Here is a 16,519-nt window from a genome sequence, read left to right as displayed (position 1 = left end):
GAACATATGCCGTTGTTATGCATCCAGAACAATACAGCTGCTTGGAATACTCCTGAATGTTGCATTTTAAGAGAGATATACCAAGGGAAACAGGATGGGAAAATAAAACGACTCAAGCCCATGGTTAAATAAAGTCATATTCTCCATTTCATTACCAAGTGATACATACGATAGGCCAAATTCTGCCGTAGGTTTTATGCACGGTGTTCTTTCTGACTTCAGTGGGAATCGTTCACGTATAACTGAAAGCATCAGCGAGCCCTCTGGGCACAAAAATGCCTACCCTCAAAGAAAGCAAAAATTATGTCTTCTTATATCTGGCTTTTATATGAAAGTGACATAGTATAAACGACAATTCCATTAGATAATACAGGTTTTAAAAAGTACTACCATCAAATTTTAACCATTATAAATCTGACAGAATTACCATAGTGGCATTTTCAAGACTAGAGATTGTGGAAACAAATAAGCAGGTGTTGGAAAATACTCTTCTTTTTCTAGCAATTTTCCATTTTAGTAGTTTATGTAATAAATGTGCACTGTAATATTTGTATATATTTTCCTTTTGTATATATTGTAAATTTTATAGCTATTGGCTGAGAATCTGCCATATTCTAGCAGGAAAAGTTGCTAAATTCTTCAAATATCAATTTCTAAGTTTGAATGTTCATTTATTCCTGGCTTGCTTTAGAACTTGATTGAAGATGTTTCCATAAGAAAGACTTAATGAACTCAAATTTTTGCTATGAAGTATTAGACTGATAACATTCAGACTTATAATAGGCACACAGTGTAATGTGATGTGTGATGGTCCTTTTGCACACATTAGCTAAACAAAACTTTGTGTGTGTGTGTGTGTGTATACATGTGCAGTGTGTATATACTAATGGCTTATGACAGTTACCAAATAGACTGGATTAGCAGCAGATGAAAAAACATGGCTTGTCTATCAGGGGAAAAAATAGAAAATTTTTTAATTCCATGCCTCTAAGTTACTTTTTTCAGCACATGATACATTTCTTTCTAAGAAACCCAGACTCCCACTCTTATTGACACCTTTGGCTATTTTCGTCTCCCAGGCATTGTTCCCTTCTTCCTGGTATATAGAATTTCTTCCTTCCTCCTCTTTTCCATCTATTAAAACCTATCTATGCTTCAAGAGTTAACTCACCTCCCACCTTCTTCATTTATCTTTCCTGCCATACCTGAATTGGAGATGATCATTTCCTGTCTTGAATTCTGATTATTTTATTTTGTTACACACTTTTTAATCCATCAAGGAAGGAAGGAAGATATAATGGGTGGGCCCCATCCCAGACCAATAAAGACATAATGAAGTGTGGGCATCAGAATATTTTTTAAAGTCTCTCAATGATGCTAAGAATGTCTACAGTTCAGAATTATTGCTCTGAGCCCAAGTCTAGCTCATAATACTGAGTATCAAAAATATGATGCTCACGGGCCAGCCCAGTGGCATAGTAGTTAAGTTTGGCAAGCTCCACTTCAGTGGCCCAGGTTCACAGGTTCGGATCCTGGGCATAAACCTATGCCACTCATCAGCCATGCTGTGGCGGCAACCCACATATTAAAAAAAAAAAACAATAGGGGAAGACTTGCACAGATGTTAGCTCAGGGCTTATCTTCTTCAAGCAAAAAAAAAAGAAAGAGGAAAATGGGCAACAGATGTTAGCTGAGGGCTAATCTTCCTCAGCTTTAAAAAAAGAAATGGCATCTTCCGATTGCTCTGGCTTCATTCTGTGCTGTTTCACTTTGTCTGCTACACTCTACCCACACCGGCCTTTTAGTTTCTCATGTGCAACAGATTCCCTTTCACAACATGCATCTAAAAGCTACAGATTGCTGGTAAACACCGGAACCTGGAAGAAGCAAGGGAAGAAACTCCTCTATAGGTTTCAGAGAGAGCATGGCCTTGTGCACACTTGATTTCAGACTTGTAGCCCTTATAACTGGGAGAGAATAAATTTCTGTTGTTTTATGCTAACCAGCTGGTGACTCGTTTTTTAGGGCAGGCCTAAAATCTAAGCCACGTATCTAATCTCATTTCTTCAAGTAAGCCTTCCTTGACTTCAGTGATTTGATCAAATCATCCTTCACATGATCCCGCAGAACATATCACAGCTATAATTTTGCTTTCATTGGTGTGATTATTTGATTGTCTTTTCCTCCTAATAGACTGTGAGGTCCGTCCTAGCAGACTATAAGTGCTTTATCAGACATCATTTTCTTTTTTTTTAATTCTTATTTTTTTAAGATGTACATCATATTTCAAATTCTGTATACATTACATCATGTTCACCACCCGAACACTAATTATAGTGCATCCCCTCACATGTGACCCTAATCACCCCTTTTGCCCTCGCCCCTCCCCCCTTCCCCAATGGTAACCACCAGTCCAATCTCCAATGCTACGTGATTTTTTTGTAATTTTTATCTTCTACTTATGAGTGAGATCATATGGTATTTGACTTTCTCCCTCTGACTTATTTCACTCAGCATAATACCCTCAAGGTCCAGCCATGTTGTCACAAATGGCCGGATTTCATCATTTCTTATGGCTGAGTAGTAGTCCATCGTGTATAAATACCACATCTTCTTTACCCATTCGTCCCTTGATGGGCACCTAGGTTGCTTCCAAGTCTTGGCTATTGTGTATAACGCCGCAATGAACATAGGGGTGCAAGTATCTTTATGCCTTTGTGTTTTCAAGTTCTTCGGATAAATACCCAGCAGTGGGATAGCTGGATCATATGGTATTTCTATTCTTAATTTTCTGAGGATACTCCATACTGCTTTCCATAGTGGCTGCACCAGTTTGCACTGCCACCAGCAGTGAACAAGGGTTCCTTTCTCTCCACACCCTCTCCAACATTTGTTGTTTCCTGTCTTGTTAATTATAGCCATTCTGACCAGAGTGAGGTGATACCTCATTGTAGTTTTGATTTGCATTTCTCTGATAGCTAATGATGTTGAGCATCTTTTCATATGCCTGTTGGCCATCTGTATTTCTTCTTTGGAGAAATCTCTGTTCAGATCTTTTGCCCATTTTCTAATTGGATTGTTGGTTTTTTTTGTTGTTGAGCTGTATTAGTTCTTTGTATATTTTGGATATTAACCCCTTACCTGATATGTGGTTTGCAAATATCTTCTCCCAATTGTTAGGTTGTCTTTTCGTTTTGTTGATGGTTTCCTTTGCTGTGCAGAAGCTTTTTAGTTTGATGTAGTCCCATTTGTTCATTTTTTCTTTTGTTTCCCTTGCCCGGTCAGACATGGGACTTGAAAATATGCTGCTCAGACCAATGTCATAGAGCGTACTGCCTATGTTTTCTTCTAGAAGTCTCATGGTTTCGGGTCTTACATTCAAGGCTTCAATCCATTTTGAGTTGATTTTTGTGCATGGTGTAAGGGAATGGTCTACTTTCATTCTTTTGCATGTGGCTGTCCAGTTTTCCCAACACCATTTATTGAAGAGACTCTCCTTTCTCCATCGTATGCTCTTGGCTCCCTTCTCGAATATTAGCTGTCTATAAACGTGTGGGTTTACTTCTGGGCTCTCAATTTTGTTCCGTTGATCTGTGTGTCTGTTTTTGTGTCAGTACCATGCTGTTTTTGGTTACTATGGCTTTGTAGTATAATTTGAAATCGGGGAGTGTGATACCTCCAGTTTTGTTCTTTTTTCTCAGGAATCCTTTGGCTATTCGGGGTCTTTTGTTGTTCCATATAAATTTTAGGATTCTTTGTTCTATTTCTGTAAAAAATGTTGTTGGAACTTTGATAGGGATTGCGTTGAATCTATAGATTGCTTTAGGAAGTATGGACATTTTAACAATGTTAATTCTTCCAACCCAAGAGCACGGAATATCTTTCCATTTCTTTGTGTCTTCTTCGATTTCTTTCAACAATGTCTTACAGTTTTCAGTGTACAGGTCTTTCACCTCTTTTGTTAAGTATATTCCTAGGTATTTTATTCTTTTTGTTGCAATTGTAAATGGCATTGTATTCTTAATTTCTCTTTCTGCTACTTCGTTGCTAGTGTATAGAAATGCAACCGATTTTTGTACATTGATTTTGTATCCCACAACTTGACTGTAATCCTTTATTATTTCTAAAAGCTTTTAGTGGACTCTTTAGGGTTTTCTAGATATAAAATCATGTCGTCTGCAAAGAGTGATAGTTTCACTTCCTCTTTTCCAATGTGGATCCTTTTTATTTCTTATTCTTGCCTGATTGCTCTGGCTAGGACTTCCAATACTATGTTAAATAAGAGTGGTGACAGTGGGCATCCTTGTCTGGTTCCTGTTCTTAGAGGGATAGCTTTCAGTTTTTCTCCATTGAGAATGATATTTGCCGTGGGTTTGTCATATATGGCCTTTATTATGTTGAGGTATTTTCCTTCAATACCCATTTTATTTAGAGTTTTTATCATAAATGGATGCTGTATCTTGTCAAATGCTTTCTCTGCATCTATTGAGATGATCATGTGATTTTTATTCTTCATTTTGTTAATGTGGTGTATCACGTTGATAGATTTGCAGATGTTGAACCATCCCTGCATCCCCGGAAGGAAACCCACTTGATCACGATGTGTGATCTTTTTAATGTATTGTTGTATTCGATTTGCAAGTATTTTGTTCAGGATTTTTGCATTGATGTTCATCGGTGATATTGGCCTGTAATTTTCTTTTTTTGTATTGTCCTTGTCTGGTTTTGGTATCAGGATAATGTTTGCTTCCTAGAGGGAGTTAGGAAGCCTCCCCTCCTCTTCAATTTTTAGGAAGAGTTTGAGAAGGATAGGTATTAGGTCTTCTTTGAATGTTTGGTAGAATTCAACAGGGAAGCCATCTGGTCCTGGACTTTTATTTTTTGGGAGGTTTTTAATTGCTGTTTCAATATCCTTACTGGTGATCAGTCTATTCAAATTTTCTACATCTTCTTGCAGACATCATTTTCTTTACATGTCACATTTATGGTGTAAGCTAAATAGGCTGGGTTTACCTTTGTTCTCAATTTATTGTGGGTATCTAACATTTTGAGAATTTACATCATTTTCCTAGGGTTGCAAAATTTTTTTTTAAGTTTTCTTTTTGGTGAGGATGATTGGCCCTGAGCTAACATCTGTTGCCAGTCTTCCTCTTTTTTTTTTTTCTTCCCAAAGCCCCAGTATGTAATTGTATCTCCTAGTTGCAGGTCATTCTAGTTCCTCTATGTGGGGTGACACCACAGCATGGCTTGATGAGCAGTGTGTAGGTCTGCACCCAAGATCCAAGCCAGTGAACCTTGGGCTGCCGAAGCAGAGCATGTGAACTTGACCACACGGCCATGTGACCGGCCCCCAGGTTGCACAATTTTTAAGTAAAATGTCAAGAATTAAAGCCTTGCCTTCTGACAAATATTGTACTTTACAGTCCCATGCAAAAATGCACAGAGAATAATTAATTTTTACTTGGATGGTTTTAACCCTCTCCATAATCAAATGAGAAGAAGCCCCCCTCTTGTTTTTATCGTATCATAACTTGGCTTGTTCTGTAGGGCATGGATCAGTTGATCAGGATGTTTAAGTGGAATATTGTTACATTCTTTTTTCGATTTCCTCTGAAAGCCCCAGGGCATGGTTGTATATCCTAGTTGTAAGTGCTTCTAGTTCTTCTATGTGAGCCACCACCACAGCATGGCAACTGACAGACAGGTGGTGTGGTCCCAAGACAGGGAAATAAACCTGGGCCACTGAAGTGCCAAAGTTTGAAGTCAAAGCACCGAACTTTAACCACTTGGTCATCAGGGTTGGCTTGTGGAATCATCTTTTTTTAATACACTGTAGTCTTTCGTGACTGCCATAAACCACAGAGATATTGAGCAGAACTTCATATAAAATTACATTCTGTCGTGCGTTTAAACCACTTGTATCAATGAGGGATATAGCTGCAAAATATATTGATCTTAATTTTTTGTACAAATCACATAAATACGTGGAGCATTACAAATGTTTACATTACAAATATGTACAAACATGCAAAAAATGAACTTACATTTACTTTACAAATATGCTTTTTCAGTTCTTTGTTTTTTGCCGCGGAGATCCAGAGCACGTTAAAAATTAATTACTCCTTAAATTTTCAGTGACCTAGGTTCATGGCAATTTATTATTTTTTAAGTTAAAGGTCAGAGAAACTTGAGACTGTAAACTTAGGCGCTATTTTAATCTGCCTAAGGCTCATTTGTCTCATCTCTATAATGGAGATAATATAAGCCAATGTCACAGAACTATTATTAGCATTTGAAATTTAAGTATGTACAATGTTTAATACAGTACACATAATCAGTGTTCAAAAATGACAGTTATTATTGTCATCGTTTTTAACTGATTATTCTGAAAAGCTTCGTTAAATTCTATTGATCTTTACTTAGTTTTGAATAACTAAGCTATTTAACTCACACAAGTGATATTGAGCTGGCTAGATACCAACAGAAGGCTTTGCACAAATATTATTTAATACGTGCACATACACATATAATTGTTATAGTTCCAAGCAATGAAAATGATTAAAGGAACGATATGGACTGAGATTCTCTTGGGGTGAGGGGTTTCAGGTAGTATTCCCATGAGAATCCCAGGACACAGAATCTACTGAACTGAATGAGGAAGCTTCCAGGAGGCTGCGTGGATATTTTATGTTCCCTCGATCAATAGAAACATGGAAATTACTTTATAAAGCGTGCACGTGGGCATACACTCCAGAGATTAATTGAGAGACTTGCTTTGTCTATTCTAACAAATGTTGGTTAAATTGGATTTTCCTTTTCTCTAGAACTATCAATAGTTTTCCTGTGTTGGATTGAATACATAAATCAAAAGAACATATTTCATGAACAAACTCTGATTATGAAACCCCTATTCGTCATCTATCGATTGCTAAAACTTTATTTACCATGCATTTTATCCTTCATTGTATCAGGTTAGAACTGCTCCTTTTCTCATTATTGTAACTACAACTTTCTGCGGCTCTTGAATTGTTGGTATCAAGGAGCCCTCAAAATAGCATAGAAAACGTGAACAACCCCATTGCTAAACCATTTCTTGCTTCCATTTTGCATCAGCTTTAAATTACAGTAATTGTTTTACTGCATTTCAGCATATTACTAAAGAGTTACTATACTAACGATTCTTTACCGCTATTCGTCCTATAAAATGTGTGGAACTGCTTAAAGGAAAACGGTATTTTCATGGGAAACTCTGGGTTTTACTTTCAAATGATATGCGACCAAATGCAAAAATACTTCCAAGTTGTTTTACTTCCCAATTCATAACAAATTACCTCAGTAAAATCCTTTTACAGATTTCAAAACTTTTTCAAAAGGAAAACCAAGAGAGATCTCTTACAATAACTAGAGCACGCACTGATTCAATATGAAAACTAAGCTTTAAAAAATCTGCTAATGTTAGCAGTGCTCCCCGTTTGATAATAAAAAGTCTGAATTGATTTTTTCCAGTTTTAGCACAAAAAATACGACATAACGAATTTCAGCTTGATGTAATTTGCAATAGCCAATATATTAAACCCCAAAGTGAAATTTAAATTGGCAATCGTGTCAGATTCAAGTCCCTGAATGAATATTAATTTGAAAACTAATCATTTTCCAACAGGTTGAAGCTTCGAAATGCTAGTTGGTGAAGAAAAGCAGTTAGATCCGTTACTCTAACATCGGGCATTTTTTGTTTACGAAACCAGACCTCCGATATTCAGTATGTCTGACTCTTCTTGGCATCTTTTTTTTCCCCCCGGGGGATTTCATTATTTAAAACTCATTTCTTTTATGAATTTGGGAAATTAGAATTCTGATTTCACTGCTGGAAAGCTGATACTGAGTGAACTGTCTGGGGTGAGGTGTAAGGTCAGATCTGTTAATTAATTTTATGTCATTGGGCCTTGTAAGTTAATTCTGATTTCGGAGCCAATCCCATGAGTAAAGGTTATGTTTTAGTTTTATACACACATCCACACACCACATAAATTCATTGAGTTGTGGCCATCCTGGAGGATGAGTAAAAACGTGCATACACATTACAGACTTGCAATTTGAAACTTGACTAAACCATATTGTCAATTACGTCTTTCTACCTCTGGCCAGCATGATGGAAGTCCCTAAGCCCGAAATGACACAGAATTTGGATGTGCTACAGAATAATACAACACTCGGTAAGTTACATTTTATCTTAATATATATTCTTGGCACTTATACAGCTAAAGAGTTACGAGCTGCATTTATCCATATCTTGGCCATAAAATCTACCAAAAAGATGGTTCTGTGTAAATACCAGACAGCGTGGGGAAACAAGACAAGCCTGATGGTCAGGTGATGGAGCTAGCTCTGTCACTTACTGCCTAAACGACCCTACACAACTCGACAGCTTTCTATACTTGAATAAATCGTGCCTCCCTCTGTACTCCTCTTACTTTTTTATGTAGAATTCAAAGAAGCCTCATTTTGTTCATCTAATCGTCTTACTTCATAAAGAAGGAAACTGAGTCAAATGAATTTGTTAAGACTACAGAGTAGCAATAAATTAATCATATTTCTCTACTTCTCATCTCTTGCCCTTTCCACTACTTTTTACAACCACTTTTTTTGTGCGTGTGAGGAAGACTGGCCCTGAGCTAACATCCATTGCCAATCTCCTCTTTTTGCTGAGGAAGATAAGCCCTGAGCTAACATCTGTGCCAATCTTCTTCTATTTTGTATACGGGATGCCACCACAGCATGGCCTAATGAGCAGTGCCACGTCTGAACCCAGCATCCAAACCTGCGAACCCAGGCTGCTGAAGCAGAGTGTGGGAACTTAACCACTACGTCATTGGGCTGGTCCTATAACAACTTTTAAGGCACAAGCGCGTTTCTTATTAAATATTTATAATATAAATTATTACAAATTTCATAATATCTTAAATGCATTCAGAGTGGTGTCCAGTTTAAAGGAACCCTATGCATATCTCCAATTTTGAGTAAATAATTGCTCTTTAAATTTCATTTGAATGAATCCAGATTCTCACAAGGCTGGGTACCTCCAAAATCTATCAATAAATGCCAGAGCAATAAATGACCGATCTGCAGGGTTTTTCTGTTTTATGACTATTTAGTTCTGTAGCTTTAATGTAAAATGTAGAACGGGAAAAATCTTATGTAAAAATAAATAAAAGTGCACAAATTGAAAGGACAAGTTTTCTCTTGCTAGTCAAACAGTTTTGAAATAAAGCAGTCCCATTAAATCCTAAGTACTTCAACTTTTTCTTAAAAGAAGGGGAAGATTTAAAGATTTATAAAGAAATTTTGCCTAAACTAGGAAATGACTCATATCTGACATGTATGGAAATGATAATGTTGATTTCAATAGGCACTCTAAGAGCATTTCACTCCCTGGAGAATAATTCAGCCATGGTTACCTCTTCACATTTGGATTTTAAACTTTCTTGTGAAGCTTTTAATGTACTACTGCCTGCCAAAACATGGCACAGTTTCACAGATACGGCAAAATAAAGGCAAGTAAAAGGAATTCTTTTTTTATCATCGTTGATACAAAAATATGCAACAAACATGTCTATTTCACGTCTTCTGCAGATTCCCTTTCTTTGGCAGTTTCTATTTCCACATGTTTTGACATTATGACCCAATTCTGTTGCACTGGTGCGTGGGTGGAATGGAAAACTTCAAGATACAGAACAAATTAGTTCGCTACCTGCTAACTACTAACAAATGAGAGGTAAGCAGGAACAGATTGAAACCATGATGCACTATAGACAGGACCTGACATCCATATGACCTAGCCTTTTGTAGGTCCTTTCAAGCCTGATAGTATGGAAATGGCAGTCCCTACCAAATGCATTTGCTAAACTCCTATCCTAACTAAAAGCTGAGTAGAAGGGCCAGCCTGGTCGTGTAGCAGTTAGGTTTGCATGCTCTGCTTCGGTGGCCCGGGGTTCACCGGTTCAGATCCCAGGCATGGACCTACACATCGCTCATCAAGCCATGCTGTGACAGGCATCCCACATGCAACATACAGGAAGATTGGCACAAATGTTAGTTCAGGGCCAATCTTCGTCAGCAAAAAGAGGAGGATTGGTGGTGGACTTTAGCTCAGAGCCAATCTTCTTCAAAAAAAAAAAGCTGAGTAGATAAGGTATAACATGCTGATTGAATGTTACTTTGTGAATACCTTCTCAAAGAAATCAGCCATTGTTACCTGTCTGCATTTATATTTTAAACGTTCTTCCTAAGGCTTTTAATGTGCTACTATGCAAATATATGGCAGAATTTCACAGTTATAATCAGGCAAAATAAAGATCTATACAAATTGTATTTAAATCTTCAAGAACTATTTCGATCCTGAAATAGACTTTAAAATCCAAATAACAATTCTTGGGACCCTCTAAGGAAGTCTACTCATTGTTTGCTTCAGTTTGGAAGAAAAGTATGAGAAGTAAAAGACTATTTTCATAAAATGAACAAGGGTGCAATTGCTCTCTCCTTGAGAGCATCTTCTGGGAACTGAGGTACAGAGTACCTCCGGTTTGAAAGGCAACAATGACTTTTGGCTGCATCGGGCCATTCCAGTACCCTGAAGAAACAAAAGAATAAACTGTCTGTATTTCCAGGAACCAAAATACAGACATCTTACAGCTATTTCAGCCTTTAGCAGCTTTTATGGCTAATACAAACTGTGGCTGACAACTAAAGTAATAATATAACACCTTTTGAGTGTTTGAACTGTAAAGTTCATTAGTTCTGAGGTCAACATTTTAACGCAACAGCCAAATTTTATTCACATCATCAGATGCTGTCTGTGAAAGACAGTTGTAACTACCAGGAAGGGGCTTAAATACATCCATGACTAGTAAAATTAGTACTAAAAGAGCCCTTACACATTTTTTAACAATCTATACTAACCAAAGAAAACAAAAACTTCCTGAGGATATTATTACTCTAAAGAGCATCGTCCTAAGCTTCTGTGGCAATTTTCACAGTAAGTCTGACGGGAAAAAGGCTGATATGTCAAGAGATACATCATTAGGTTATTTAAATATTGTTTTTCTTTAGTTTTCATTTACACATACCTGAAACCTAAAAGATACCACTTCAGATCTTGTGGGAAGATGCTATTAAAAGGAAAGAAAGGAAGACAGATCCTTGTGTTTAACCAAATGTTAAATATTTTTTATTTTACTCACCTGCACACTAAGATGAATCCATTTCTTCACAAGAATTCTCCCCAGTGTCATTACTTTTATTGGAGGCTGCAAACCATTTACTGTGCGGTAATAAAACATGGTCTCTTTCTCAGATATTGTAAGTTTGAACACAATCTGCCCATCCGCCGTCTTTTCTATAACACACCTTAGGAAGCAACCAGAAAAAAGAAAAGGTCAGCATCCAACCAAAAGGCATGCTAAGGCATTGTACAGCTACAGTGTAAAACTGACAGCAAACTCCACTCAAAGGGTATACTATGAATAAGTGCCTGATGGTCAATGCATTCAAAGCAAGCTTTATTGCAATCAAGAAGCCCTTTTCTTTCAATAAAAAATAGAGTTCTTGTTCGCAATATATTCCCCAGAACCTCAACACCCTTTATTAGAGATTCACGATGGAAACTAAAGTGGTTGAATCATCCTGCAAAACTAACATTTAGCCTATTGGCTCATTAGTTCCTCTTATATTTCTTTTATAGGAAGCGGCACAATACACTACATCCTGCTTGAGTATTGAGTTACCAGTGCAAATCTTTTTCTTTTTTTTTTAATGTAAAGAGAATTTAGTGTCTATAGAAGGCTCTAAACTGCTAGCCCTGGAGTCAGAATCGCTCTATTTAACTCCCATGATGAAATGGAGAATAGACAACGATAGTCTTTACTTACCTCATCATCAACTGGCCAGAAGCCAAAGCCAGCGTCTGTAGGACGACTGGCTAGCTCTCCATGACTACACAGCCCAACTGAGGCACTGAAGTAGTGTTAATGATCTTGGATGAAAGGTTATCTAATCTTCTAAGAACATAGTGAAACAAAATTTTGATAAAATAGAATTTTCAGAAAATTTCTAGGTTTTGTGTCAGGCTAGTTATCAAATTATTTTTTTAAAAGTCTCTTCTATCCTTATCACAGTGGTACTCCTTTCCCATCCCTTTAAACAGACATATGGCATTTTTTTAAACATTTTTCACTTTCTATATGAATTTATGTTTAATAGAAATTATTTTATTTTATGTTAACTATATCATTGCAGTTTCTGACCACACTGTACCCAATGAGGAGAAACAGATATGAACTTAAGCCCCATCCCTCTCTATCACATTTCAACCTAGCAACTCAACTTTTTAGCAGAAGAGAGAGTATTATGAGTGCTTTCTGGTAGCCTTCTGAGGGGGTTATTCCCAAAGACCTGCCAGTTAAACAGAAATACCACTGACATTAGCCATCAACATCTCCCCAAATAACTAGCTATTGAAGATGCTCATCAGCCTGCATCTCATAGACAAGAAGTCAAGAAGGTGGTACACCCAAAGAAGGAGAATTTCATCAGTTACTGGAGAAGCCTGGGTCTCTCTCTCCAACTCGTTGCCTCCTACTTAGCAGGCATTTCCATGATCAAGCCTGATCCTGGAACCCCCCCACTCAAGGTTGCTGAAGAGGCCTTCCTTTCTGCTCACTGAACACACTGTGCTGCCTTGGTAACAAGGCCAATCCATCCGTCTTCTCATTAGATCATGAGTTTCTGAGGACAGAAGCATAGCCCAGTATATTGTAGATCCCCGAAAAATGATGAGTTAGTGATCAAACTGAGTAGAAAGCATCAAAGAGGCAAAGATAAGATTAAGCCAACCAAGAATTATTACTAAAGATGCTTTAAAACTTTCCTTAAAGGGCACATTTTTCACAAATCATTCCTTCTCACTTGCGCTTATTCTTTCCCCAAGTTGAGAGGTAAGAATAAGATTGGAAAACACTTAATAGTGACTATTTTATTGTACATGTTTTGGTGACATTGTATATTTTGTACATGTATTTGGTGACAAAGTTCTGAGAGCAAGAATATTTTTAATTTAGGCAAATAGGTTTAGTTGACATAAAAGTTTACATAAAGTAGAAATAAGGTTTTATAGAAATTCTACTGTGATTTCTTTTAACCCTTTGGTAGTTGGATATTTCTAAGTCAATGGAATGAAAGAGTTTCTCTTTATTCCCTGCCTCCAGGTCTTAAACAATCTAAGAGGAGTTTGCCTCTATTCGTTTTACTTGAGTTTAAATCTACAAGTTAGAATTTGACCATTACTCAAGAATGTATTTATCAAATGCAGGCTTATTTCCCCAAGCTTACTGAAAATGCATTTCTTAATATGTTATTGATTATCTTCCTTGCTATTTTGTTTGCTTGTAAACATACTAGCTTTGGTAGATAATGAATGTGAGAGGAAGGCAGGTAGCAAAATATTTAGGAACTGGATTTATTCTGCTCCTGGATAAACAACAATTGGATAATCCATGTTCTGTTTGTTTTACTTATCTAGTGCAAACACCCCGAAATTCTCCCAATTCCCATAGGTATTTTAGTTTTGAGAATGAAAATGACCTTGATGCATGGAACTCTCCAAATCATAAAGCATGTGCTACTGCCTCTATAAATACTCCTCTGTCTTATTTATACAAAATGATACCAATAGAAGATGAATTTAGTAGAGACATACCCCTGGAAAAACATCTTATCCTAGCCATATTTGTCGAGAAACAATTTTTTGAGTCACTTTGGGCACTAGTTACATAAACCAAGTAGCCTGGATTTACTGACATTTCAAATAGTAAGAAAACAGGATTTTCTTTTAGGAGAGAAATAGAAATAGGGATCACGGTTTGTGATTATTTTCATTCCAAATAAAACAAAATGAAAATATGCCAACTTTTACTTGGCAAATTAAAACCAAACACCCAAGACATTGAAGTCATATTTGCTTATGAGATTATAAGACTTTTCTGGTTTGTTTCACAAGTTTTTAGGTATTTGGCCAACGCTCTTACGCAAAGAAAACGTCACAAGGGGAAGAACCAAGCCCTACAGGAAGACGGAAGATAGGCCAAAAATGCTTCAAAATTGTCCTACTTATTCCAGTTTCTAGATTGGCTCTAGATGCTTAAGGGAAACACACTAGACATCAGCTTTAGAAACTGTTAGAGAATGAAAAACAGGTGATGACATAAACTAACAAAAAATGATGTTAAGGACGCCACACTCCAAACTCACAGAAAATCAATGGCATAAAAGCTTTTGAGAATCTTTCATACTTATCTATGTATTTCCTAACTACCTGGAAGATGAAAATACCACAAGGTAGAGGGCCAAAAGCTTTGTCTTTTCCGAGATGGAGTGTTATTCGTTTTCTCAACTCATACTGAGCATCTTCCATGAGTCAAACAGACATCTCTTCTTGGGGAAATCGGGATGAATTAAACACAGTTCTAAGCCCACAGAGAGCTAGCTGTCTGATGAAAATTTTATACTGTAATAGGGGCAGGCTCTTATACAAACCCAGACCAAGACTTTGAAAATATCAATTATTTGTATTATTAGTCCCTGTGCCTTAAAACTCACCCTGAGCCTGGTGTAGCCTCTGAAGATTTGACTAAGACCAAAAGTTTAGCTAAACTACTAGGAAAAAATGAGTCAGGTGTCAACACGTCTGCCTGCAACGAAACTATTTTAACCTGTTCTTTTCTGAGGGCTCAGTTCATCCACGGGAAGGAGATAAAAATTTTAAATTTAGGAAAAAAATGTTTGGAGTGTAAACTTGAATAGGAAAGAAGAACATAGGAGTCGGTCTTCAATCGCGTGAGTTCCAAATACTAGCTTTCCTTTCTAGTTGGGAATTGGAGCTACAATAGTCTTCACGACCGCTGATCTTTCGGGACCCTAAGAAAGCTGACACTCACTCGACTACTTACATTACACCCTCTTGCTCAGGTTTCAACCACACAGCTAAAGTAAACGATGCCGCCAGCGTTGGAGGAGGAGGAGAAGAAAAGCAATTCTTGTGATTTCCAAAAATAAAACTTGTCGAATTGCTATGGGAGTTGGGACGCAGATCCTGCTGGTCTGCGGTGATGCAGCCTCTGAACCCTGCTGAGAGCAGGGCAGTAAAGTTCGGGGATGAAGATCGATGTGGACAGTCCTGAATGCAAAATCGCTGGGTGCAGAACTGGAGACTTTCGGCAGAACTGTGACAAAAAGTGTTTCGGTCTGGGAGTCCACACGTTGCTTGGGTTGGCACCATTGAAACCTTCTTGAAAGCTCCCACATTCTCCAGCCTTGGGAAAAGACCTTGTGAGTGAGCCAACGATATGGAAACAAAATAAGCAAAGATCAATGTTTCAATGACGTGAAACGAGAAGCGGAAGCCCAGTGAAAGAGCTAGGCAATTCATGTTTACAAAAACGCATTCTCCTCCTAGTAAAGCTTTCCTAAATAAATAATAGGGCCAACGCCGCTCGCCAGCAACACTTTCAAGCAGGATGCTTTAAGTAACACTGAGAATCTCCATTTTCGGGAAATCGCAGACACGTTTTCACACTGAGGTAGTACCAAAGGCGTTCTTAGCAATGGCGAAGACATGAGTAGCAGCTGGTGTCTGAGAATCAAAAACAGAGTGTCAAGAAAATCCTGCTCCATCTTTAAACCCGAAGTTCATCCTAAGCATGAGGAGTTGAGCCCCTGCCAAGAAACATTATCGAACTTCTCAGAAAACATTTTGAAGTCCATTGTCTAGAGTATTTTAACTATTTTAGTAAATATCTGCATTTTACGGGGCAAATCAAGCATTTTAACAGTCCACCGGACAACCAGGTTTATAGATACATATAGAAACAGGTTTTTATTAATATATTTCACCACACAGCAATTTCAGATTGTTATTCCGCCCCAGGGAATTAGCACTATCCACTCTACTTAACAAGGTAAAGAATTGTATAGATTTCCTTTACACATGAACCGTGTGCTGGAACACAGAGGGAATGTGCTGATGTCCGAAATAAAGCTGCCAGAGCACGCTGGCCCTTGCCCCCTTATCCCAGCATGGGCAACAACTTTAAGCTCACAGTAAAGCTGATTAGAAACCCAACACCATCTGTCTGTCCCAAGCTTTCGTATTTAGCAAACGTTTGTGTGTTTCCTCATATGACTAGGTATTTGTCAGTTAAACAAGGACCCCTAATACTGTGTAAGTAATTGTATTGATAAATAAGCTGAGTTACCATTTCTTTATTGCATTGCAACCAGTCCCCTCAATGTGACAAATGGCTCTTCACAGGACCGTTGTTGCCTTCACTGTCCCTCGTTGCCTGGCAACGCTGCAGCAACCCCCGGTGACTCTTAGCAAAGAGGCCGCCGCAGCAGGATGGCTGCAAGGAAGACTTGGGCGCCCAATAAAGTGTTCTGCGCAGCAAACACTTGGTTACCGGAAACTCAC

At 37.8% G+C, this 16,519-nt stretch overlaps 1 protein-coding gene across 1 annotated transcript in view; it reads right to left on the bottom strand.

The window, feature by feature from the left end:
* The window catches only part of USH2A (usherin), a 733,563-nt gene extending 718,085 nt beyond the window's left edge, over positions 1–15,478 (bottom strand). Inside the window, exons 1-2 of the mRNA XM_046679838.1 lie at positions 15,000–15,478; positions 11,238–11,403 (exon numbers count right to left, since the gene is read on the bottom strand). Of these exons, the coding sequence (XP_046535794.1) occupies positions 11,238–11,403; positions 15,000–15,478 (645 nt within the window). The remainder of the gene's footprint in view (positions 1–11,237; positions 11,404–14,999) is intronic.
* Positions 15,479–16,519: the final 1,041 nt, after the last annotated feature.

Source organism: Equus quagga, chromosome 12 (genome assembly GCF_021613505.1).
Source record: "Equus quagga isolate Etosha38 chromosome 12, UCLA_HA_Equagga_1.0, whole genome shotgun sequence".
Classification (NCBI taxonomy): Eukaryota; Metazoa; Chordata; class Mammalia; order Perissodactyla; family Equidae; genus Equus; species Equus quagga.
Note: the sequence above shows the minus strand (reverse complement) of the source record. Positions and strands in the feature narration are given on the sequence as shown.